The sequence below is a fragment of the Prionailurus bengalensis genome, chromosome A3 (assembly GCF_016509475.1).
Source record: "Prionailurus bengalensis isolate Pbe53 chromosome A3, Fcat_Pben_1.1_paternal_pri, whole genome shotgun sequence".
Taxonomy (NCBI): Eukaryota; Metazoa; Chordata; class Mammalia; order Carnivora; family Felidae; genus Prionailurus; species Prionailurus bengalensis.
Window position 1 is genome coordinate 67,183,321 of NC_057354.1, and position 27,270 is coordinate 67,210,590.

General features: G+C 39.6%; 2 protein-coding genes across 2 annotated transcripts in view; one reads left to right on the plus strand and one right to left on the minus strand.

The window, feature by feature from the left end:
* The first annotated feature begins 585 nt into the window (after positions 1-585).
* MSH6 (mutS homolog 6) lies at positions 586-22,058 on the plus strand. The gene is made up of 10 exons (XM_043603332.1): positions 586-974; positions 10,639-10,838; positions 13,129-13,298; positions 14,552-17,096; positions 18,918-19,186; positions 20,272-20,389; positions 20,774-20,863; positions 21,327-21,481; positions 21,585-21,784; positions 21,887-22,058. Exons 1-10 carry the CDS (start codon positions 721-723, stop codon positions 21,966-21,968), a joined length of 4,083 nt encoding a protein of 1,360 aa, XP_043459267.1. The 5' UTR covers positions 586-720; the 3' UTR covers positions 21,969-22,058.
* Positions 22,025-27,270, minus strand: part of FBXO11 (F-box protein 11) — an 84,605-nt gene continuing 79,359 nt past the window's right edge. Inside the window, 5 exon segments of the mRNA XM_043603333.1 lie at positions 22,025-23,350; positions 23,433-23,531; positions 24,164-24,272; positions 24,620-24,727; positions 25,396-25,506. Coding sequence (XP_043459268.1) covers positions 23,221-23,350; positions 23,433-23,531; positions 24,164-24,272; positions 24,620-24,727; positions 25,396-25,506 — 557 coding nt within the window. The 3' untranslated portion in view covers positions 22,025-23,220.

The following is a 27,270-nucleotide window of genomic DNA, read 5'->3' on the forward strand; positions in this document are numbered from 1 at the left end:
CCCTGTTCATGCTCTGTCTCAAAAATAAATAAACATTAAACAAAATAAAAAAAAAAACATAAAGTGCCTGCCACTTAGCAGTGTATCAAGTGCCTACTAAGTGCAACACTCTGAGAATTCAGGATAAACAGGGGGCTTGATTCACTGCAGACTGAATTCTTTTTTCCCTCGAGTTCCTGGCGGAAGCGCTCTAACCACGGAATTTTTCAGGCAGGCGCGGGAAGGTGTTTCTCCGCAAGGGCCGCTTTCCCCGGCCCTTGGGTTAGCCCTCTGCACCCCGGCCACTAATGCCCACGCGGTGCGTGCTCTCCCCCAGCTCACGGTCCCGCCACCGCCCTTCCACAGAGGGCTGGCTTTTCCGAAGCGGCGGCTCCGAGGCTGCCGCCGGCTACCGGCCCGAGCGTTCCTTCCTCGACCAGCCACGGAGGGAGCGCAGCAGGCCTGTTGCCATTCTTGCGCTGGGGTGCAGGGGCCCCGCGCGGCCTGCCAGCCCCTCCCCTCCTCACGTCGCCTGGCGCCCCGAGGGGGCGGGGCAGGTCGCGCACGGGCCGCTACGCCTCTTGCGCCCGCCCCAGCGCCTGTCGATTGGCCGCTGGGGCCAGTGTTCCTCCTGCGCAGCGCACCTCCCCCCAGATTTCCCGCCAGCAGTCGCCGCGCGGTTAATTCCGAGCTTCTAGGCGCTGGGTCCGACCGAGCGGTTGGGCCTTGTCGGCCGTCGCTATGTCGCGACAGAGCACGCTGTACAGCTTCTTCCCCAAGTCTCCAGCGCTGAATAATGCTAACAAGGCCTCGGTCAGGGCCTCAGGTGAAGGCGGTGGTGCCGCCGCTGCTACCCGGGCCTCCGCTTCTCCCGGTGGGGATGCGGCCTGGAGCGAGGCCGAGCCTGGGCCCCTAGCGGGCTCTGCGTCGCCACCCGAGGCGAGGAACATCAATGGAGGGCTGCGGAAGTCGGCCGCGCCCGCGGTCCCCCCCAGGTAGCGCGGTGTGTGTGTGGGGGGGGGGTGCTGAGGGCGGGGGCACAGCGGCGGGGCGCAGGGAGCCTGGGGAAGGGAGGCTTGCTTTGGAGGATTGCGGGGTGCGTAGCCAGGCCTTGGGCTCGGAGGAGGTGGGGCTGTATACTTGGCTTGAAACAGTGCGGGGGTTGAGTTCGTAGCCTTGGCGTTAGGGGGCGTAGATTGTAAACAGGGCAGTAGGAAACTGGCTGCAGGAATAAAGGGGGGGGGGGGGAGGAGACGTGCAGACTTCGGAGGAAGAGATGCGTTCCGCCAGGTGGGAGGCCGCGGTAGAGATGGAGTGCAAACTGGTTGGGGTAGCGAGAAGAAAGGGGAAATGGGAGCGTTGGGGGTTGGGCGGGAAGAGAAGGGAGCTTTGCACGCTCCTTGCGGGGTGCGCACCCAGGGCGGGGGAGGGGGTGGTGTTTGCCTGCGGCGGGGGAGGGGTGGCGGGAAAGAGGAATGTCTGCGGGGGGGATAAACGCTTGCAGCCCAGAGGCTGTGGGGGCGCAGCAGTGACTGGGATTCGAGGAGGAGGTTCCTCCTTCAGAGCTGGGATAGTGAACTGGGGGCCATTAGACGTTCGGGGAACACACTTTGATGCTTGATTTGAGCCTTGGACGCCTAGACTGTGGGGGCGATGGACCCTCGGCCTGCTTGTGTGGGCTGTTGGGGAGGTGGGAGTGGGGGTGGGCTACGAGCTGTGTGCGTCGGGGGTGTATCACGTCGCAGACCGAGGGGTCCGATTGGTCGGAAGGAGAATTGCAGGGCGGGGTGGGGCGGGGCAGGTGGGGGGGGGCAGAAAGTGCTGGGATCCGGCTGGGTCATCCCATAGGTAGGCCGAACAGGCACCAACAAATGAAGAATTTAGAAGCCGTGTTAATTTTGACACACGTGGAAGTGTCGTGTGGAGTTGAAAAAGATGTTATGATACAGTGTCTCTTTTGTTGACGATTCCATGGGAGGAGGGGGCACTGTAATTTTTTCACAGTTGAGAGTGAGATTGGAAAGGCCTTGAGCTGGCCCTGGACAGGGATATACCGCCACGATTGTGGGGAATCCGGCCGGGAGGTGTCCTAGCTCTCCGAGCAGTTCGGTGCTGTTCCACGGCTTGGTTGGCCTTTTGTCGGAGAAGCGGCGACATTTTGAAAAGCTCGTATTTGCTGTATCCTAGGTATTGTATTAGGCACAAAATGTAATGCTAGCCGTTTGAAAGGATGAAGAAATAGAGGTTAAGAAAAAAAAAAACCAACTCATTCAAGATTGAAGTGTTAGTGGTTCTGAGTAATCCAAATGTCTTTAGTTTTAGGTGTCCTACAGATTGTGAAGTCTAAGTGTAATTATAGTGTTACCTTCCTTTAAGCGACCCTTTCAAGCAGTGAGTTTATGTAGTTGTGTGAAGAGTAGTAGGGTATGCCTCTGGCTTAGAGATTATTTGGGGCTCTTTTTTCTTTTTTTTTTTTTCAATATATGAAATTTATTGTCAAAATTCTTTTTTCTTTTTAAGTTTATTTATATTGAGAGAAAGAGCGGGTGTTCGAGCGGGGAAGGGGCAGCCGGAGTCAGTCCTAAGCTGCGCTGAGCCCGATCATGACCTGAGCCAGTCAAGAGCCCAACTGATGAGCCACCCAGGCGCTCCTTGAGCTTTCTTTTTTAAAAACAGCAGACACTAGAGCAGTTCTTGAAAAGGGTACTTTACTCATCAATTTACATTTATAAGGGAAACCTCCATTTGTAAAGATGTCTCCTGCTTTGAACCAGGAAGAGGAAAGATAACTAAAAGTGGATAAACGTTTCTAATGGAGATGGTTCTGACTTAAATCTGCATAACAATCAACCCTTGTTGGGTGTTCTTTCCCTGGTACCCTTCGGTACCTGTCCCTCTCCCCACCCCTCCTCCATCTTTTGTCTTTAGCTGCAGATGGTATTTAAGGTGGTAACTTGGAGCTATCTCTGGGAGTTAACTGTTTCCCTCAGTATCTCCAATGTATGCAGGAGGTGTACATGTTAATAAACCTCAGTTTGGTTTTCTTTCGTTAATCTTTTATTACTGCGGGTCTTAGCCAAGAACTCAGAAGGCTTGAGGAAAAACATTTTTCCTCTCCTAACATGTGTATCTTCCATAACATTGTTTTTCATAAAATTTTTCATCATTCATTGTAAGAAATGCAAGATGTGTTATAATGTTTATTTGAACAGGAGTTGACTATTCTTGCATCCATGCTAAAAGGACGCATTTATTGTGTGGTTTGTGTTTTATGTATTGAAAAGTACATGCTCCTTTTTTTTTTTTTTGAGGTCTGAATTCAGGAGACTTGTAAAAACATGACATTGTTTACACTTGACCACCTGCTAAAGGGACTGTTCCCAGAGTATTCAAGAAAGATCAGCATTTGATACTAAGCTTCTAAAGAGACTCCAGTATATAGATTTGACCTTCATTCAACAAATGCCCATGTACCTGCTCTGCCAGGCACAGTATTAGGCATTATGGGTCCAGGATACAACCTTATATAGAACAAGCAAAAGAGTAATTCTTAGAGTAGGAGCAGAGTGTATGAGCTCTGTGAGCTTTGGTGAGAGGAAGAGAGTATATATGACAGGGTAGGCTTTCATCTCTTCGGGGTGAAACCCAGCAGACAGACAGGAGTTAGGCTATGGTGGGAATAAGGGGGTGTTAGGAAGCTGGTTCAGGAAGAAGGTCCAGCAAATTGTGGATTGAAGGAAAGGAGAAGTGAGCCTTTGAGAGGTGTGTAGGGGTTCAGTCATGAACCCCCTTTTTCTTTACTTTTGACTAAGATAATTGAGAGAGCTGTAATACGTATGGCTTTTTAAAATTTGAGCGCTTTAAATCTGGCTTTTAAAAATTATTATTACAAATCTTGGCTAGTTTATTTTTTACAATCTTATTTCAATGATAATTGTCTCTCTTTGAGGTGTATGCCCCATCCGCATTCAGAGGAGGAGTGGTCAGACCTGGCAAATCTTCTTTAAGCACCCTTGTCTGTACTAGTTGTAAGTCATTTCCTAAGAATTTTCATAGTTAAATGTATTTGTAGATAGCGGTATACTTTTCCAACTAATATGACATCAATATAATATTACTTATTGTAAGAGAAAGAATTCTAGCCCTTTTTTTTTAATTTTTTTTTTAATTTTTTTTTAACATTTATTTATTTTTGAGACAGAGAGAGACAGAGTCTAGCCCTTTTAAAAAGTATCCTGTGGACTCAGTTTCACAGACCTAACTTGTTTTAATTGATATAATTAAAACGGGTATTTAAAGATGCTCAGCTTGTCATAATTTGGTCTGTGGGAGCCTCTTGTGAGCTTTTACAACTTTTTAACATTACCTCAGGACTTTTGAAAACATTCATTCTGATGACACTTTTCCCTCCCTGCTCTAAGGCATGGAATTAAGCTGCTCCACAAAGAACCTGTTTTTGTTTTTTTTAAACTTCCTTTAGGTTTCTTTTCTGATCCTGTTTAGAAAATAGTAGACACCAGTTTGGATGACAGTTTGTATGGTCACCTTAGATCCTTAGTGCATGAGTGATGGGTAACAGTTAACCCAAGCTGAAGGAGAAGGAAAGGGTATATATGGGCAGAGGTGTACTGGGTGGGGGGGCGGGGGTAGGTCTTGTAGGGGCCTTGGAATTAGTTGCTTTGATTACTTCTCTTTTCTCAGTACTGCATTTAGTTATTTGAGGGTAGAGGAAGTCTGCTCTAATGGTCCACCTTGAGAGTTAGGTGCAAACACTGGTAGCTGATTTCTGAAGTTGGTCTGAAAGTGCTTTTGGGTTATATGCACATATTTTTGTTTGACATCTTTTATTGTTTATAGAAGCAGATTCTAGCAGTGCTTTGGTACCTACTGAATTTTTTAAGTAGATAGCTCAAAAAGTTGATTATAAATTTGGGGGCACAATCAGTAATTGACAACAAAATTATGGACCAAAAGGAAAGCAAAAACATGATTTTTTTTTAAAGCATAGTTTTAAAAATCTGTTCAATATATATTTAGCTTTACTAAGTCATTTCTCAGTTTTAGTTGTATGAGTTTTGTTTTTTGTTTTTTAATAATTAGCTCTATGCCCAAAATGGGGCTCCAACTCCTGACCCTGAGGTCAAGAATTGCATGCTGTACAGACTGAGACAGCTTGGCACCCTAGTTGTATGAAGGTTTTTACATTTATTTTTCTGAGCTATCTGGTTTTTCCTTTTTTTTTTTTTAACACTATCTTTAGAATCTCAAGAATATTAAACACTTAAGATATATTAACATTTTTGGGGTGCCTGGGTGGCTTAGTGGAAAGAGCCTGCAGCTCATGATCTTGGGGTTGTGAGTTTGAGTCCCATGTTGGATGTAGAGATTACTTAAATAGATTTAAAAACATTTATATTAACACTTTAAAAACCTATAAAGTCATAATTGGATTAGAAATTTTTTTTAATGTTTATTTTTGATAGAGCACAAGCAGAGGAGGGGCAGAGAGAAAGGGAGACACAATGTAAAGCAGGCTCCAGGCTCTGAGCTGTCAGCACAGACAGAGCTCAAGTGGGCTTGAACTAATGAGTTGTGAGATCATGACCTAAGCTGAAATCGGAAGCTCAACGGACTGAGCCACCCATGCACCCTATTTAGATCTTATTTATAAGTATATTGTAAGATATCATTCCAGTATTTATTTTGGCATTTCAGCTTGGGCTTTAGGAAGAGCCAGTGTATTTTACATTGTAATAAAATGTTTAAAATTTTTTTAACATTTATTTATTTTTGAGACAGAGAGAGCATGAACAGGGGAAGGTCAGAGAGAGAGGGAGACACAGAATCTGAAACAGGCTTCAGGCTCTGAGCTGTTAGCACAGAGCCCAGCGCGGGGCTCGAACTCAAAGACTGTGAGATCATGACCTGAGCCGACGACTGAGCCATTCAGGTTCCCCTGTAATAAAATATTTAGATGAGAGGTGACTTTTTGGCCCAGATATTTTCAAATTTGATTTGCATAGGGCTAAAGATTCTTGTTAATACAGTTATATGAAAAGGGAAAAATGTTAAGATTGTCAGAAAACATAGCCAAATATTAAAATACAGTTAATACATGACTGTTGGGCAAAGTTTTAAGTAGAAAGTAGAGCCAGTGAAATAGGTGGATGTGATTTTCATAGGGTTATCAGGCTTTTATGAAAACCAGTGTATGAAAAACTGGCAGGTATTCAAATTATAGCATATTTCAAGATTGCATTATATTTCCATATTTAAAAAATTTAAGAAAAAAATTTGTTTTTAATGTTTGAGAAAGAGACAGAGTGTGAGTGGGGCTGGAGCGGAGAGAGAGGGAGACACGGAATCTGAAGCAGGCTCCAGGCTCTGAGCTGTCAGCACAGAGCCCGACACGGGGCCTGAACTCAAGAACTGTGAGATCATGATCTGAGCTGAAGTCAGACGCTTACCGACTGAGCCACCCAGGCGCCCCCCCCTCCACATTTTTTTTTTTACATTTATTTATTTTTGAAAGACAGAGACAGCACAAGTGGGGGAGGGGCAGAGAGAGAGAGGGAGATACAGAATCTGAAGCAGGCTCTTAGTGACGCATGGGACTCGAACTCACAAACTGTGAGATTGTGACCTGAGCCGAAGTCGGATGCTTAACTGACTGAGCCACCCAGGCACCCCTATATTTCCATATTTTAAAAGACAGGATTTAGTGTTGGTAGGAAAACCTGAATATTTGCATGGATTAAAATATATGTTCCTTTTATTTTGGTATTCTTTGGAAACTACACAACTGCTAGAAATTTTTTATTTACTTATTTTGAGATTAAATTTTTAAAATTACCTTTAAACAATTGGAGTGTACCCACAAAATTAATAGATTTAATAAGAACTCTGTTAGCATTAAGTGAAGAAAATTTTTAATTGAAATGTTTAAAATAACCTAGTTTTATTACACAGTATACAACAGTGTATTTTATTACCCACTTACTTCTCTTTTTGGCTGGAAACCACTGTTTCCTGGGCTGGAATTTTTAAAATGTCATTTTTAGCATTAGTAGAGGAACAGTGCATATTACTAAACATTTTAGCCTTAGCATTTTATAGTTTACTGCCAATTCCTAACAGCAGAAAAGTTAGATTGTGTGTAAGATTCTTTAAGTATAAGGTTCTATTTAGGGTATGGTGATGTTGAAAAACAATTTGAACAGTTAATTTTCACTTTACAAATAAGGAATTTATTTCAAAACTAGCTTTTTACGCTTTTTTTCCTCCAGTAAGTATGGCTATCTGCCTTTCAAGATAAAGATATTAACAATTTTTAAGTTAATTTATTTATTTTGAGAGAGTGTGGATGAGCAGGAGAGGGGCAGAGGGAGAGAGAATCCCAGGCAGGCTCCTTGCTATCAGTACAGAGCCTGACATGGGGCTCAATCTTACGAACTGTGAGATCATGACCTGAGCCAAAATCAAGAGTTGGATGCTTAACTGACTGAGCCACCCAGGTACCCAAGACATTGAATTTTTAAATTGGTTGCTTTGGAAATTTATCTTTTCTAATTATTTTTGAGACCTTTGAATACCACTGTACAGTTTGTTTTACAATTTGCACTACATTTGTATAAATGGCAGTTAATAACTTGAGTCTTACTTAGCTCAAGTTATTTCCTTTGGGATAAAACTAATGAACTTATTCATGTTAAAACAGTAATATTTTATTACATCTTAAGTTTAGGTATAAAACTAAAATTTTTTTTTCATGTCTTTGGGTCTCAGAAACTTGAGTTACTCTTACTTGAGTATAGAAAGGAATTTTCAGGAGGCAGGTGTGGCCATGTCATTTTTGGCTCAAGAATTTTGATCTAGTCATGACAGTTTTTCTGGGATCCCATAAGAAAACTGAGATTCCTGCAAGTGCTCTGTTGCCTCATACCAGGCAAAACAGAATTCCACTGGATTTGAGGCATCCTGTTCCCTTGAACTTCAAATGTACTACCAAGATGGGGCACCTTGGGTGGCTCAGTTGGTTAAGTGTCCAACTCTTGATTTAGGCTCAGGTCATGATCTCATGGTTTGTGGGATGGAGCCCCACGTTGGGCTCTGTGCTAACAGCGTGGAGCCTGCTCTGGATTCTCTCCCTCTCCCTCTCCCTCCCTCCCCCCCCCCCCCACCCCGCTTGTGGTGTCACAAAATAAATAAATAAACTTAAAAAAATGTATTACCAAGATGTGCATTCTTGTCAGTCTGTTATGCACTAACTCCATTCTTGAGAATTTGTAGCTTTTATAAATTTTTTTTTTAACGTTTATTATTAAGAGACACAGAACGTGAGCAGGGTAGAGAGAGGGGGAGACACAGAATCTGAAGTAGGCTCCAGCCTCTGAGCTGTCAGCACAGAGCCTGACGTGGGGCTCGAACTCACAAACTGTGAGATCATGACCTGAGCCGAAGTCGGTTGCCTAACCAACTGAGCCACCCAGGCGCCCCGAGAATTTGTAACTTTTATAAGACACAGATGTAATGAAACAGCTGGTGTCCAGTTCAGCCCTTAGTCCTTACCCTGCATAACTCTGTACACACAGGCAAGAAGAATAGTTGTCTTTAATTTCACAAATCAAGAACGCTTTTTTTTTTTTTAAGATTTTATTTTTTAAGTAATCTCCATACCCAATGTGGTGCTCGAACTCACAACTTTGAGGTCAAGAGTTTCATGTTCCACCGACAGCCAGCCAGGCACTCCAAACCAAGAAAACTTTGTAAACCTCGCTCCGTAATGGTCAGGCTCAGGGCTCATCTATGTATACTGAATAACTTCAATACTTGGGGAGGAACTGCCTCAAACTAGCCGATGATGGGGTTTAGGCTTAGCTACAAACACACCAAAACCTTACCTGAGTCTCCATCTTTTAAGGGATTTAAGTGTCTTTGAGAAGGGCAGCCAGGCTTGACAGATAGGTATCCCGACTGGTCCCCCTTTCAGAAAAATCTGCTTGGATAACACAATTTGAAGCCTGATGTCTCAAGACTATACAGAAATGCGCTTCATGAGGGGAGACATGTTCATTGAAATAACATGTATTTGCTCTTTGGCCAATCTTGTAAAAATTATTGCCACGGTTCAGACTCACAACTGTTAGTGTCTTTACAAAGACAAAAGATGTTTCCTTCCTTTAGCAGCAGAAATAAAAGTCCAGCTTTAGGGTAGTCCCAGGTACTTTGGCACAAAGGCTGTGTGGTTAGTGGCTACCTGGCTGGAGTCAAGGGAAAGACTGCTTGACAGTAGGGAGGCTTGTAAACAAACCATTCTGCACAGCTGTAAGGGTCTTTGTCTCCTGTTAATGGATGTTAGTAGCCAGGAGGCACTTAACAGAAGTTTGTTTGAAATTGTACAGTCACAGCTTCCTGTTAAAGATGACCTATGTGGTGAGCTTGATGGCAATATTTATAGATCTTTGCTTGTGTAGGTTGCTGTAGATTTAAGAATGCACATACTGTAAAGGCCCTTGAGAAAAGTCCCAGCTGAATCATGCTGTTGTTTTTCTCTTCTAATTGTCTAGCCTAGGGGTTTCCATATTCACATTTTTGAAGAAAAGGAATAATTTCGTTATTGGGTCTGAATACAGTGGCCCCAGGTGACTAACGGAAGCTATTCTAAAATGTTCCCTGTTTGTCATACTTATTTTACTTTTGCAGTTGATATTCAGTGAAATCTTTAAGCAAGTTTAGAAAATCTTGGTATATAGTACTTGAGCAGAATTTATCAGCTGTTGTGGCTTCCTCATCACTGAGGGACTGTGCTGTAGTCTTTTAATTTTTATTTTTATATTTTAATTTTAATTAGTTAACATACAGTGTTATGTTAGTTTCAGGTGTACATCTGCTGTAGTCTTTTAAGCTAGATTTTTCTCTCCCTATCCTCTCCTCCTTTCCCTTTCTCAGGAAACCTTCAGGACCAAATCATTTTGTTAAGATTGAATTTCTGTTTTCGAGTCTAAAGGCATATGTACTCAATACTTCAGGGATGTTAGGCACTTTACTGACATTTTCCATAAAACTAGATTTTTAGGAGTGAAGGATAGTAGTGTGCTAGGTAGCTTTTGGAATGTGTGGAATACATAGGAGCTTGACTGGAGACTGATTCCAAGCAAAGTCTAATGAGGTAATATTTAATATCATTAGCAAATTACATAGTATGCTTGGTATTTTATTAATACTGTGGGTCAGGTCCTGTTCCTGATATATACTATATTGTGGTATGCAGGCATTGATGTGATGCATTATAACTTGGAGAGCATGTACAATGAGTCTTGTTGTTAACATTGTTATTCTACCAGAATTCTGCTATAGTTTTTAAACTGTGAATGATTCTGAGAAGTAGTTTCTCACCTTAATACCAGAATTCATTATATTTGTGTTTGTCTTAATAGTTAAGTAATAAGCATTGTGCTATTTGCTTATGTTTTTAAAATGACTTGAACATCTGGTTTTTAAAAATCATTAATTCTAGGATTTTTATGCTTGAATATTAATGCCAGAATTCATAGGAGTGTTAATGATACCTTCCTTGGAATTGCTTTTATTTGTAGGTAATTGCCTTGAATGCAACTTAACCAAATATTAACCAAGTTATATATTTCCTTTTGGCAACAGTTCTTGTGACTTCTCACCAGGTGATTTGGTTTGGGCCAAGATGGAGGGTTACCCCTGGTGGCCTTGCCTGGTTTATAACCACCCTTTTGATGGAACATTCATCCGCGAGAAAGGGAAGTCTGTCCGAGTTCATGTACAGTTTTTTGATGACAGCCCAACAAGGGGCTGGGTTAGCAGAAGGCTATTAAAGCCATATACAGGTAAGGGAGTCCACTCTGCAGAATGTTTGTGAGAGTGAGTGTGCAAGAGAGCAAGCATGCATGCACGTGAGCACAAGTGTCTCTGTCTCCTATACAGTGAAATCGAGTGTATTTTATGCCAATAAATTTCAGGGGTGGCAGGAAATGCTTCCAGCATGGGAAAAGGATAAGATAGATGGGGAAAATATAAGATGCTGTAGCTGGTCTTCAGCAGATTTGTTGCATGGAGTGGAATTTTTCTGTCTTTTCAGTTGACTTATGGCAATATCATCCCTTTAAAGGAAAAATGTTTTCATGATTAGATCTCATTTGGACCAAAATACCAAATTCAGATATGAAAAAGGTAAATTGACAGTGTCCTCATCTTCAAGGGTCCAAGAGAAAGGCAATGCAGTCAGGATATGTAGCATATAAATCAGTGTCATTCTCTAGGACAGATGGAGATGCATGCTTACCTGGCCTTCAAAATCCTCACCTATGATTACGTCTGAGGTGAGTTTTACATCAGATTTCTGGAACCATAACTTTCTTTTTCCAGGCCCAGCTTTTATTATGGTCCTAGACATCAGCAGTCCCGCATGTGGGGCCTCACTTGGGCCAGGTGCACCTTCTCAGTTTCTTGAATTATATAGTGCATGCACATGATGTTCGCAGGATTCAGTGCTTATACATACACTTGATGATGAATAAGTCCTTATCTATTATCCCAGACTCTCCAGGCTAGGATGTTGTTGAACTCAAGTGTTTTGGAGTCAGAATAAGGGTCAGTTTCCCAGGAATCTCTGGGAATCATGCCTTTTGGTCCTAGCACCGCTCATCCTGCAGGGCAAGGAGAGCATACTGAAGAAAGTTCAGCCTGCACAGAAATCTGACCTGCAGGACAGAAAGAGAATCTGGAAATTTGGTGCGGTCTCCTGCACTAATTTGCTGTATAATCTTGGCCAACAAAGCAACTCAGATACTATTCACTCATATATAAAGTGAGAGAGTTGAACTAGATGACAAATAAGATCTTTTCCTAGGACTGATTTGGAGATTCTAAACAAAGCTTTGGCAGTATGACTTTAAAAATACCAAAAAATTTTGCATTTACCTTGTCATTATTTTGTAAAGGCACCCTCTGCATACTGCATTTGGCCCTTTAAATTTCTAAATCATTGCAATAGCGTGGATGAGGAAAAGTAGGTTTTTAATTTTCTTCTTTTTTTTTTTTTTTGGTCTTAGGATTGTAAAGTAGTTTGCATCAGGGTTTTTCGGGGAATGATGTCATTAGATAGCTGGGGGGTGAGTGCAGCTGCAAACAAGGCACTGGAGGAAGTTAGGAGCCACCCTCCAATGGATTTTGATTATCCTAACTTCGTAGTGTTGGTGCAGCTCTATAGAAAAATGAAAAATTGTACCTTTATTTTATTTAGGCAGCTCATTAAAGTTGCAAATTCCATGACACTTTAGCATGTACTATTAGTTTTAGTATTCAGTAGAAAGAAGGAAATAATGCCATGTTTGGAGCTTTCAAATGTAGACAAATGCAGGTTTGTTTTCTAATTATATTTGGTTAGAAGAAAACAGACATTCCTAGTTTGTGCCATTAGATTTGTGATCTTCTGCATCTAATCTTTTGCTCAGTGGATAGTGTCATTTAAAATTACAGCTCTTTAAATGCAAGGAGTAAAGAAAGAGTTTTGCTTGAAAACAAGACAGTTTAACTTTAAAACAAAAAACATTCAAAGTCTGAACTGGGGTACCCTTCCAAAATATTAGTATCCTTACCAGTAGAGGGTTTTTTTTGTTTGTTTGTTTTTTGGTTTGTTTTTAATATATCCTATTTAACTTAGGGATAAACTTAGTATCATAACTCCATTTAACTGACGGTGTAGTTTTGGCCTTCCTGAAGTAATAAAAAAAGGGTCTCAACACAAACACCTTTTACATGTCATGCCTCACCTGAAGAGGAGGTGGGCTTTATCTATTTAGGGCCACTTCCCAAGAAATTAGAAGAGAGATGAAGTGGTCCTGGATGACCCAACAGTTAAGGCAACTTCAAGGAGGTAAAATAGGTAATTTAAGTTTCACTGGTAATTTTTTCCCTGAGAATTCCTTCCTTGTAGGCTTTCCTGGTCTACTATCAATTAAAAGTAATGGGTCATTAAATTAAAAACTAGATTCTCATCATTCTTGTTCATTAGGACAGGTGTTGTAGGTTGAGTCCACTACCCCACCAACAGGTCCTATTTATAAGAATAAGATTTGCTTAAGAAATATAAATTCAATCTAAATGTAAATTTTTTAGGTTCAAAATCGAAAGAAGCACAAAAAGGAGGTCATTTTTATAGTTCAAAGCCTGAAATACTCAGAGCAATGCAACGTGCAGATGAAGCCTTGAATAAAGACAAGATCGAGAGGCTTGAATTGGCAGTGTGTGATGAGCCCTCAGAACCAGAGGAAGAAGAAGAGATGGAGGTGGGACATTGTTAAACAGTCAGTTGTTACTTCTGTTGGGAGAGTGATGGAAGGAGGGGGTGGATATGCAAAGTGATGTTCTCTTATTTATATGTTGTTTGCATATATATACACTTTAATATTTGTACACATACGTCTGTGTTTCCTCAGGACTGTAGGTTAAATTAGATTGGAAGCTCAGCAGTCATTTTGCTTAAGTTTTACAGCTTCAAGCCTGGTGGAGGACACATCGTGTAAGAGGTAGAGCCATTTTTGGTAACAAGTAATGAGCTCAGGACAGTAAGGACATGGTGACAAAATTGGTCATGGTATCTGGTAGTAAACCTCTATAGGAGGGTGTGGTCAAGCCCTGGTAATTAATTGCCTGGTTTTATGCGTTCATTCCTTTTTGTTGTTGTTGTATTTTGTATGGATGAGAATAAAGGTTAAATAACCTTGACATACAACCTGGGTTTCAAATGTTAGTGGTCACTATTTGACTGAATTAAATTCTGTTAAGGAAGAAATAATTGGTTCATTTAAAACAAACATGGTCATTATTCTCTAAGAAATTAGTGAGCGGTGTGCTGAAGAGATTCTGTGTTTTATTCTATTACAGATAGGGAATAAACAAGTTAATCTAATGGATATTTTAAGAGAAATGAGAGGAAAAGTGTTTTTAATCTTATGTTTGAGGTTGAGAGCAGGGATCATAACATTCATCCAAGGTTTAGAACTGGATGGTAATACAGAAATCATTTCGCCTCCTGTGACTTCATGTATGTGGGAGATCCACGATAAGTGGATGTGCCGTGCCCAAGAAGATACAGCTGGTTTGTGGAAGGGCAAGGACTAGAACCAGTAGAGATTGCTTACTGCTTTCTTAACACTTAAGAATTTATAAAGTGGCAAATTTCGTAATATGTCCATCTGTAAGAGGAGAGGTGACCCTGGAAGAAAGATAATGGAGTTATTTAAAGTTGTTTATTTCCACAGCTGACTGTTCCTGGGGGCATCACTTTACGGGCATTTGTGATGTACGGTCATGCTAATGGGCTGCATCACTATTATATAAGATAGAACTGTCATGATAGAATCACTTAATCCTGTAATGTGATACTATTGAAACTGATATTCTTTGAGGAAAAAAATAGTTTCTCATTTTTGGAGATGGGTTCTTCTCTTGACATAGGAAGTATTGAGAAATACTTCACAGCAGTACTGTCATTTTCCAGATTGTTTTGTATTTAAATAACTCTTTCCTTGCCTGCCAGGTAGGTGCAACTTACTCATCAGATAAGAGTGAAGAAGATAAGGAAATTGAAAGTGAAGAAGAAGTGCCACCTAAGGTGCAAGGATCTAGGCGAAGTAGCCGCCAGATAAAAAAACGAAGGGTCATATCAGACTCTGAGAGTGATGTTGGTGGCTCTGATGTGGAATTCAAGCCAGATGCTAAGGAGGAAGGAAGCAGTGATGAAATAAGCAGTGGAGTGGGGGACAGTGACAGTGAAGGCTTGGACAGCCCTGTCAAAGTTGCTTCAAAACGGAAGAAAATGGTGTCTGGAAATGGCGCTCTCAAAAGGAAAAGTTCAAGGAAGGAAATGCCCTTGGCCACCAAACGATCAACTGGCATTTCATCAGAAACCAAGAGCACTCTGAGTGCTTTCTCTGCCCCTCAGAATTCTGAATCTCAAGCCCACACTGGTGGAGGATGTGAGGATAGTAGTCGCCCCACTTTCTGGTATCATGAAACTTTAGAGTGGCTTAAGGAGGAAAAGAGACGAGATCTCCACAGGAGGCGACCTGATCACCCCGATTTTGATGCATCCACACTCTATGTGCCTGAGGATTTCCTTAATTCCTGTACTCCTGGGATGAGGAAGTGGTGGCAGATTAAGTCTCAGAACTTTGATCTTGTTATTTTTTATAAGGTGGGGAAGTTTTATGAGTTGTACCACATGGATGCTCTTGTTGGAGTCAATGAACTCGGGCTGGTATTCATGAAAGGCAACTGGGCTCATTCTGGTTTCCCTGAAATTGCATTTGGCCGATACTCTGATTCTCTGGTTCAGAAGGGCTATAAAGTAGCACGAGTGGAACAGACTGAGACCCCGGAAATGATGGAGGCACGATGCCGGAAGATGGCACATATATCTAAGTATGACAGAGTGGTGAGGAGGGAGATCTGTAGAGTCATTACCAAGGGTACACAGACCTACAGTGTACTGGAAGGTGACCCCTCTGAGAACTACAGTAAGTATCTTCTTAGCCTCAAAGAAAAAGAGGAGGATTCCTCTGGCCACACTCGAGTGTATGGAGTATGCTTTGTTGATACCTCACTGGGAAAGTTTTTCATAGGTCAGTTTCCAGATGATCGCCACTGTTCTAGATTTAGGACTCTAGTGGCACACTACCCTCCAGTACAAGTCTTGTTTGAGAAAGGAAATCTCTCAACAGAAACTAAGATGATTCTGAAGGGTTCATTATCCTCCTCTCTTCAGGAAGGTCTGATACCAGGCTCCCAGTTTTGGGATGCAGCCAAAACTTTGAGAACTCTCCTTGAAGAAGCATATTTTAAGGAAAAGTTAAATGAGGACAGTGGGGTGATGTTACCCCAGGTGCTTAAAGGTATGACCTCAGAGTCTGATTCTCTTGGGTTAACACCAGGAGAGAAGAGTGAATTGGCCCTCTCTGCTCTAGGTGGTTGTGTCTTCTACCTCAAAAAATGCCTTATTGATCAAGAGCTTTTATCAATGGCTAATTTTGAAGAATACATTCCCTTGGATTCTGACAGGGTTAGTGCTACAAGACCTGGTGCTGTTTTTGCAAAAGCCAATCAACGGATGGTGCTAGATGCTGTGACATTAAGCAACTTGGAGATTTTCCTGAATGGAACAAATGGTTCTACTGAAGGGACCCTGCTAGAAAAGATTGATACTTGCCATACTCCCTTTGGTAAGCGGCTCCTAAAGCAGTGGCTTTGTGCCCCACTCTGTAGCCCTTATGCTATCAATGATCGTTTAGATGCTATAGAAGACCTCATGGCTGTGCCTGACAAAATCTCCGATGTTGCAGACCTTCTAAAGAAGATTCCAGACCTTGAGAGGCTGCTGAGTAAAATTCATAATGTTGGGTCTCCCCTGAAAAGCCAGAACCACCCAGATAGCAGGGCTATAATGTATGAAGAAACTACATACAGCAAAAAAAAGATTATTGATTTTCTTTCTGCTCTAGAAGGATTCAAAGTAATATGTAAAATTATAGAGACTATGGAAGAAGTTGCTGACAACTTTAAGTCTAAAATCCTTAAGCAAGTCATTACTTTGCAGACAAAAAATCCTGAGGGCCGTTTTCCTGATTTGACTATAGAACTGAACCGATGGGATACAGCCTTTGACCATGAAAAGGCTCGAAGGACTGGACTAATTACTCCCAAAGCAGGATTTGACCCTGATTATGACCAAGCTCTTGCTGACATAAGAGAAAATGAACAGAGCCTCCTGGAATACTTGGAGAAACAGCGCAGTCGAATTGGCTGTAGGACCATTGTCTACTGGGGGATTGGCAGGAACCGTTACCAGTTGGAAATTCCAGAGAATTTCATCACTCGTAATTTGCCAGAAGAATATGAGTTGAAATCCACCAAGAAGGGCTGTAAACGATACTGGACCAAAACTATTGAGAAGAAGTTGGCTAATCTGATAAACGCTGAAGAGCGGAGAGACGTATCATTGAAAGACTGCATGCGGCGACTCTTCTATAACTTTGATAAAAATTACAAGGACTGGCAGTCTGCTGTTGAGTGCATCGCAGTATTGGGTAAGACTTTGAACAAGTTTATTCCTAAAGCTTTGGTTAGTGATGCGTTATGTCCTAGTTGTACATTAAGATTTACATCCATTGGAGAGTTGCCACTGAGGTGTATCTCTGAGCATAGATAACAAGGTATATACGTCTTGATGTGTGTATGCTTGCCTCCTCACTAGACAAAATGACTAGTTTGTCCATAGCAATTTAAGTTGTTCACTTTTTGGCCTTACTCAGTCTTGAATAATTGAACAAAAGATAAAATATTTTTAATACTTTTAATGAGGCAATGTGTTTTAGATCAAATTTCCTTTACAGTGGAGTTTTTTAGTATTTGATACTGTTTTAATTTAGTCTAACAAAAAATAGAAGCTTAAAAAAATCTTGGCCCATCACTTCTTAATTTTAACTTTTGCAACCTTTCTGTATTTTCAGTGCATCTCTTTTCTTTACATGCATATTTCAAGATTTTGATCTTTTTTCTTTTAGCCCAAATTATCACACTTTCTTTCCTGCAGTTGATTTCTCAGAGCCCTGATTTATAGATTTGTAATTTGGTAACCTTTTCAAAAGCTTAATATCCTTTTTCTAGAAATTTCATGGCCAACTTATTTGGAGCCCTTGGTGTTTCAGTTCAGGTTTTTTCCCTGTGGTTTAAAAACACAGTAACCAAATTTGTAACAGAACTATTTTGACCTGAACACGGCTGTCCAGAATTGGCATCCTTTTTCTGCCACATTTTTTATTTTTTAATTTTACAGAGAGAGAGTGCATGCTAGCAGTAGAGAGGGGCAATGGAGAGAGAGAATCCCAAGCAGGCCCCATCCACGTTCAGGGACTGGATCCCACGATCCTGGGATCACGACCTGAGCCAAAATCAAGAGCCGGATGCTCAACCAGCTGAGCCACCCAGGCGCCCCTGTGCCACATTTATTCCTTAAACCAATACAGCTTTGAATAGTTCAGTGGATAATTAAAAAAAAAAAAAAACCAAACTTTCCTCAGCACAGGTGTTCAAAATTGTGAATTTATTCTTGGTTGTTTTATATTAGGGGCACCTGGGTGGCTCAGTTGGTTAAGTATCGACTTCGGCTTAGGTCATCATCTTAGGTTCATGGGTTTGATCACTGTGTCAGGCTCTGCTGATGGCTCAGAGCCTGGAGCCTGCTTTAGAAACTGTGTCTTCCTCTGTTTTTCTGCCCCTACCCCACTTGTCCTCTCTCTCTCTCAAAAATAAACATTTAAAAGAACTTAAAAAAAGATTGTTTTATATCAGTGTGCCTATTGTGAAAACATTCTGCTTCTAAGAAGTGTTAGCTCCAGGATTAGATCAAGTAAAATAAGTCAGTATAGCATTTCCCAGTTGTATCTCTTAGCTTCCCCTGGCATTCCTCTGGTCTGGATGTTAGGGGACTAAGTCTTTTTGAGACTGGGTGAGAAGTGGGATTTGGGGCCAAAAATGAGAGTTCTCTTTTCATAACAAATGCTATAATAGAAGACCCCTAAAACATTTAGGCTGATGACTGATTTTAGGTTATTGAATGCATTAACAAAGCATTTTATGTATTCTGGAGTGCCTTTTAAAGAAAAGAAAAAACACTATGTCTAAAAAGCAAGTAGAACATACTACCATCCTCCACTGAGAAAGTGTTTGTTTTGTTTAAAAACAATTTTTTTTTAACGTTTATTCTTTTGAGAGACACAAGACAGGGTGTGAGCTGAGGAAGGGACAGAGAGGGAGACACAGAATCCCCAGCAGGCTTTTTATATTAATTAGTCAGGTCTTTGTGTTTATCAGACCTCAAAAATCAAGCCTCACTTTTACCTTAACAGATGTCTTACTGTGCCTGACTAACTACAGTCGAGGGGGTGATGGCCCTATGTGTCGTCCAGTAATTCTGTTTCCAGAAGAAGACACACCCCCCTTCTTGGACCTTAGAGGATCACGTCATCCCTGCATTACGAAGACTTTTTTTGGAGATGACTTTATTCCTAATGACATTCTAATAGGCTGTGAGGAAGAAGAGGAGGAAAGTGGCAAAGCTTATTGTGTGCTTGTTACTGGACCTAATATGGGGGGCAAGTCGACACTCATGAGACAGGTAAACTGACCTTTAAGGTTTTACAACAAAGTTACTTGTACGCTTTAGGAATATATTACATATTTAGGCCCTTTTCCAAATAGCACATGAATAACAGTTCAGTCACTAGAATACTAGGAAACAAAGGAAAAATGTATTATAAAACAGAATTGTATTCACTTCATCAAATGTCTGTCTGATGTACAGGAAGCCTATATTTAAAAAGGCTAGAAAAATAAAAAGGCAAGGGAGATTTCAAGTTATGTCTTTATAAACTTTGACTTGACTGGATTCATTTCCTCTGAAGGTAGATGTATTCATAATGAATGAAAATGTTGCAGGTTTGTCCTTTAATTCGACTCATTTGTGGGAATCCTTATAAAAAACCATGACCGACTTGTTCAGATAGGAAAGCAAATAAAATTTATGACCTCAAGTAACTGTTGGAAACTGCTTTTAGGGAAGACAATAAATACATAAGGGGTTGGCCAGCCACTGAGCTAAACCATGATTTATATTTTTTAAAGGGTTATAAAAAGGAAAAAAAATGTGACTGAGACATTGGGCCCTTGAACTGAAAATGTTTGCTGACCCCCTGCTCTCCTGTATAATCTTATACTTATGGTCATCAAATTTCCTAACTAGCAAGGGACAGTACGGTTCTAATTGATCGGTTTTGATTTTTTTGTATTTCTGTCAAGCTCTCCAGGTGATCTTAAAAAATGAAAATGGGGTGAGCTTGACAAAGTGCAGGAGGGTTCCATCCTCCCAGATTGATTTGGTCTGGAATTGCTTCTAGGCATCAGCAATTTTAAAGAGCTCCCAGGTGATTCTACTGTGTAGCTAGCCAGGGTTAAAAATCACTGATGTAGTGGGTTCAGACCTCACAGGGTGAGGTTTTCAAGCCAGTTAGGCCCTAAGCCTTTTGCCTTCTCTAGGCTTCGCTTTGCCTTTTAGGAGTGCCTGACTGCTACCATTATTGTTCTTATGAAAGATAATGTTTATTAGCTTGGTGTTGCTGTCTTCTGTATATATATAGATCTGTATCTGTCTATGTATCTATGTTTTTAATGCCAATTAGAAATGACCTTTTCCTCCATTTACAGGCTGGCCTGTTAGCTGTAATGGCCCAGACGGGTTGTTACATACCTGCTGAAGTATGCAGGCTCACACCTATTGATAGAGTATTTACTAGACTTGGTGCCTCAGACAGAATAATGTCAGGTGAGTTTTCTTTTCCACCTAAGGCCTTATTATTTGACAATTCATTCTGTGTTTTAAGTGATAAACATATCTGCCTTCAGATATATCAGACATCTGATGAATTTGACAATTCATTTCTATGTTTTAAATGATAAATATATCTGCCTTCAGATATATCAGATAAATATATCCGCGTGCATATGAGTCATTTAAATTTGATGTTTTTCTTCTGGAATGCTTTCAGACATTTGAAATCATTCTATTGTTTTAAGAATTGCATGCGTAATCTGTGTAAAAAGATTTAACCTGGGTAGCTCATGGATTCAAAGAATATGAACCTTAAAGATGAATGTACTGTTTTAGGATTGTAAAGCTCTCCTTCACATACATATGTGTGTGTTTTAGGTGAAAGTACATTTTTTGTTGAACTGAGTGAAACTGCCAGTATCCTTACACACGCAACAGCACATTCTCTGGTGCTTGTGGATGAATTAGGTAAGACATTACAATTTCCATTTGAAGGCTATTTTTAAAACTTTAGTACAAAGAATTACTTTTCTTGAAGATGGTTGACAGGACAGTTCTCTAAAAGAATGCACTCACCTTTGTGCCATAGACCATAGTTGGAGATAAGAGATTGAAGAGATAATACTGAGAACTTTTTCACATTAAGAGATCTCAAGCCTTGGTAATTAATCTATCAAAATATGGGTATTTAAGGAGAAGCCAATAGGACATTTCTGAAGATGACTGGTACCTGAACAGTATGCTTTTAAGAAATGCACCCCACTCCAAGGGCTGCTAAATGAGACCAGACCTATTTAGCTAAACAGGGCCTATTATTTGGATGCACTAATTGATGTTACTGTTCTATCTTGGTTTTCTTTTTTTCTATTGTAAGGTAGATCCTTTTGGGTATTAGGCAGATATATAATTTATGCATATTTTACTTTCATAGGAAGAGGTACTGCAACATTTGATGGAACAGCAATAGCAAATGCAGTTGTTAAAGAACTTGCTGAGAACATAAAGTGTCGTACATTGTTTTCTACCCATTACCATTCATTAGTGGAAGATTATTCTCAAAACGTTGCAGTGCGCCTGGGACACATGGTATGTGTAAATTGCTTATGCAAAAGGTTAGATTTTTGAGGGAATCAGGTACTTCCATTACTAGCACATGAATATAATGTAATAAAATATTTTTCTTTTTTAGGCATGCATGGTAGAAAATGAATGTGAGGATCCCAGCCAGGAGACTATTACCTTCCTATATAAATTCATTAAGGGAGCTTGTCCTAAAAGCTATGGCTTTAATGCAGCAAAGCTTGCTAATCTTCCAGAGGAGATTATTCAAAAGGGACATAGAAAAGCAAGAGAATTTGAGAAGATGACCCAATCACTGCGATTATTTCGGTAATTATACTTAGATATAATTTTGCCATGCAGCCAACCTTATTAAAACCATAATGGGGGATGGTTGATGTGAACTCAATTTTTTTTTTTTTTAATTTTAAGGGAAGTTTGCCTGGCTAGTGAAAGGTCGACTATAGATGCTGAAGCTGTCCCTAAGTTGCTGACTTTGATTAAGGAATTATAGACTACATTGGAAGCTCTGAGTTGACTTTTTGACAAAGGTGGTAAATTCAGACAACATTATGATCTAATAAACTTTATTTTTTAAAAATGACCATTTTTCCATTTTCTTTCTAGGAAATTAAACCCTTTTAATTCTTATCTACCTTCTACATAATGGTTATTGAATACTCCACAATATATTAAGTCTAGATGTTATGGTACATGCATACACTTTCAGGCTGTTTATACCCACTGTCACCAATACACATAAATGGGGGAGGGGGAGCTATGAAACTGTATAGGGCTGTATATATACTTGTCTCAGCTTAATGCAGGAAATTGTTTTTAATTTCCAGCAGTTTGTCTAAACTGTTCAAAAAAAAACTATGAACAGAGTTCAAATACAGGACTGTTTTGAAGAGACTTTCTAAAGTGTACTTTAAAACATAGTAGTTTTTACCTTTCACAAAACTGAGTTACAAGAATACTTTTGTTTTACAGTGCATCCCTTCCTAGGAAGTCTCATTAAAACACTCACTTTTTCTAGGGGTGATTTTTTGAATGCTGCACAGGGAAGGGAAGGAAATAATAGTCTTAACTTTTCTTAAAGGATACCAGAAACATTGCTGGATATAATTTAAGATTAGTGTTTTCTCTTTCATAGAAAGAACGTACATACTGGGACATGAGTACAGTTACAGCAAGTCTAGGTGTGCTAACAAAACAGGGCACATTCAAGTACAAGAAGATTTGCTTGAAATTAAAAACAAACTACATGAGATTAAAGCATTAAAATCATATTTCTCAATCTGAATACATGTTAAAAAAAAATCAAAAGAAACGCAGAAGTGCTAGCTCACATTTTTACCATATTACAAAAGCAATTGGTACCCATGTCCATAAAGGCAGCAACAAAGCTGCTTGTCTATTGAAGAGTACTACTGCAAATTGGACTGCATTCAATGCTAGTTGTAAAAACACCAGCTTTTTTTCAGAAGTTGGTATCTGTACAAAATTGCAGCTTATTTCTTCACTTCTGTCCCTTCAAAAGTCTTTACACAGTAATGCTAAAACACCCAGCTTTGAGATCCTGAGTCAATATATTGCCACTTTCTTTTTGGTAGCTTGAGCTTCATAGTGTCAACTGACCTCGTGTATCCATTTTTAATACAGTCTCTTCCTGTAGCATGGGCAAATATTTTAAATCTTCTTCCAAAAAAAATGTTTTAAGTTATGATGTTAGAATGGCAGGACTTTTTCTTTAGGGAAGGAATTCAGTTGTGCTGCAATGTATTAGATTCTATAGGTGGAGCAGAGTCATATAGTGTATCTGTATCATGTGTAGGCTCACCAGCTAATGTACAAGGATTAGACAGTGTTCCAGCACCACAGTCACAGAAAAACCTAAAGCAAAATGAAAACCCAAAAATTAGGAAAGTGAGGGGGAAAATAAGTGGGTAATAGAGCAAGTAAGTGTGCTACATACCTATCATGTCTAATAAATTCTACATCATGTCCCTGATGGCACTTCTTAATGCAGTTCACACATATGGCATTTCGATCTGTGGTGTTACAAGTGTGACATCTAAAAAGCAAAAGCTTACATTATTTTTCTTGAACATGAGATTTCCTCAAAACATGGTATTTCACCCTATGACCTTTGGTTTACAAGAAAAGAGGACCAAAACCATTTTGTGGCCCCATGCCACATTAATTCTGCAAAAGGACTTAAATGTAATAAGTGAATCTCCTGTGTCTTCTGAGAAAAGCCACTGATTTGCAATTTAACCTATCAAAGTCTGTATTGAATCAACTTGGGGGAGAAGGGAGTCAAAAACCACTCAGTGACTAGGGTATATGGAACACTTAATGACAGCTTTACTTTGAAACTCCTAGGCAAACAATATAAGCATTGTGTTCCATCTTTCTAGTGATAGGAATAGTTACTGCAGTATTATATTTTCATATTTATGGTCCCCAACACACAATCCTCAAGTAGACTGACCACAAAACACAATGTGGACAAATATAAAGTTCACAGTTATATTTTCTTTCCACTGGCAAATACCCCATTTCCTCTGCCTTAAGAGAAAGAGATCTAAAAATGTTAGGTATTGCCAGTTAAGAAAACACACACACACACACACACACACACACACAGAAAAAGAAAAATCACGAACTCCCCCTTTGCAAGACTCAAGTAATTTAGAAATATACCTGTAGAAATCATGCATGGGATAGCTGGTATAACTTGATATTTTATATAAACATTGGCCTCTACTAACAGCCTTTTCTATGGCATCTTGATTGTTCATTATTTTGTTGTCTGTAATAAAAGAAAAAAATAAGTAAAATTCTAGAGGACAAAGACAAAATATAGAAGACTTAAGATAAAAATAGATGATAGAATTATTTTAAAGAAGAGTCACTTTTTAAGATCTTTAAAGGCGGCTAGCCAATTGAGTAAAACACCTTAAAGGATTTTCCTTGTGTAAGAGATTCCAAATGTTTAGAACAACCTGAAACTTAGAAAATAGGTGAGTTGCAGTCTTGGTAAACAGGAAAACAGGCCTTGGTAGACTGACAAAGCAGTCAAATACCAATGGCTTCTGATACCATTATTTTTTCATGGTGTATTTTCTATATTTATAGGCAGAGCAGACTCCAACATACCTTTCATTGTCACATTAACACCAGATGCTAAAAATAAGCCTCCAAACCGGTTGTTAAAAATCTGATTGCCTTCTAGTGTTGCAGTCGCATGATTTGTAATTTCAATACCTGAAGTAAAATTTACAAACAGTAGATACATCATCACATTATACAGTTTCCTAAAAGAAACCTGCACTACAGCAAATAAAAACTAACAAGTGTATTAACTCTTAATATCTAAAGAATAAGATGAAATGTTAGAGTCCTTGAGAATAACACTTATTTTCCACTGTTACTAGTCCACTCTCCTTGCCAAAGTGAGCAATGCTACAGATGGTTCATAACTTACTACTTTCTTTGCAAACTAAGAAGAGGATAAACGCTCAGAAGTATGGTGAGGTAGCCATTAGTTATACACATGAAGAAAAAAGGAGCTGAATGGTTATTTGGGATAAAAATAATTGTCATCTTCATTGGCAAAAAGTTGAAATATATGCGTAATACTTTGTGAGGCCAGAGGGCTTGAATTTGTCTGTAGTACAAGCCTGCATTCTATCCCAATTGTTTCATAATTACTACCGGATATTAAGAGAGACATTTCTTAAAAGTTGGGCTTAGAGTAGAAGAATCCAGAACTTGGATTGGGTACTCTAATAAGGATTGTAAATTGATAGGCATTCAGCCACTTTTGTAATACAATTTACACCTTTAGTTAGTAAGCAAAAGAGAATGAGAATAGACTAAAAATCAAACACTTTATAGAAAACAAGCTACAGGTAACAAAAGAAAATACAAACCTGCAGCAAATCCATCAAATATTCTGTTTTTCCTCAAGACTGGATGACTATTAGTGCTGATGAGAACACCTGCTTGAGCATTCCTGAAAATGTCATTTTCCTCAAGGAGACCTATAATAAAATATTTCCTCAGATTAAGACTAATGCACACAAGTTTTACCAGGTGTTTTGGTGGTATTTAAGTATTCTTTTAGTTTCTTATTGCATTGTATAAAATTCACAGGACTAACTTTTCAGCTGAAAGTAAAGTTTATTAGTAATTCAAAGGAATGTAAGACTTAACTGAAAATTGCCATGTAACCATACTAACAAATAACTGGAAATCCCATGGTAGCAGGAACCATGTGCAGTTCATTCACCATTGCATCCCCAGTGGCTGGCACATAGTTTTTCTCACTAAAAATACTGAATTAAAATTAATTCCTTTTAAATGTTTCTGGAACCTCTGCAGCACCCTCAGTGTTTTCATTCAAGCCCTGATTATTTCTGGCCATTACTATAATAATCATTATTTGACCGATTTCTTTTACTCCAGTCTCTTTTGCTGTTATTTTTCCCAGTTACCTACAGCTTTATCACATACCTCTCTGCTTAAAAAGTATTTTCAGAATAAAGTTTAAAATTAAGTTGCCATTTAAAGCCTTTCAAAATATTCCCCAACCTATTCTGTCTTCCTACATTACCTATGCTTTGAATATGCTCTACGTTTTTATCTCTAATGCTTTGGTTTGTATTATTTCCTCATTCCGGAATGTCCTACCCTCTTTCTTCCTAATGTCACGTCCTCTGGAAGATTTTTAGTTTCTCTCCATCAAATTTATTCTCTCTTCTGGGAGTATAACATAATGATCGATAGTGAGCTGAGAAATTATTAGACTTGGTCTTCAAACACTGATTTTACCTCCTCCTAGCTCTGAATAGGTAAATTACTTACCTACTCTTTGTCTCCACGTCCTTATCTGTAAAATGGGAATAATGGCACCTACCATATAGGGTTATAATGGGGATCACATGAATTACTATATGTAAAAGTACACAGCACTAAAATATTAAGCTATATTACTCCTATAATTATGTATAGACAATTATTAGTTGTGTACTAGTGTTTCTCTGCTCCCTGAAGACGTGAAACATGGTTTTTATTTCTGTAGACATTTGACCCATCTGTGGTATTTCAGTCTTGACCTTAAATTGCTTCAAGTCCCTATCTGTAAGTTTGCTTTTGCTAAGATCCAGTCTGAATTCCATGTACAAAGTCTCTTAAGATTTGGGCTCTGCCTCTTTTCTAGGCTCACCTTTCAGTACCTCTTTGCCTTACTAAACCACTTTGTTTCTTCTAGACTTTTGTTTTAATGTGCCATTAGACTATAAACTTTCTGGATGTAGTACTGTTTTTATTTAGCATTGTATCTTTAGCATCAGTATCACAGTTGTTAGTACATGAGTATTCAGTTAATATGTACAGAACAAATGAAACTGAAATAAGTATGCTTTCTACACCTGGAATGACCTCCCCACCCCATTGACCTGTGAATACTTATTTTTCAAGGCACAGCTCAAGAGTGATTTTACTCCATGAACCTTTTCTCAACACCTTACAAATAAAACCATCCACTGTATTGTGTTTCCTCGTTATATCTTGTAAATACTCCTATCAGATATGTTACTTTATTACTAAATTCTAAGCTCCTTCAGAGTCTCTGTCATTAATGGAATCATCACTGCTTGGCTGTAGTAGTAAACTTTGTTGACTGGTATGTTGTAGCAATAACTAGCTATCCTGTATAAGATATTTACAGTGCTGGGTTACTGACATTTCAGGAATGATGATAAATTTGCATTTGACATTCTCCCCTAGTCTCTCTCTATAAGCAA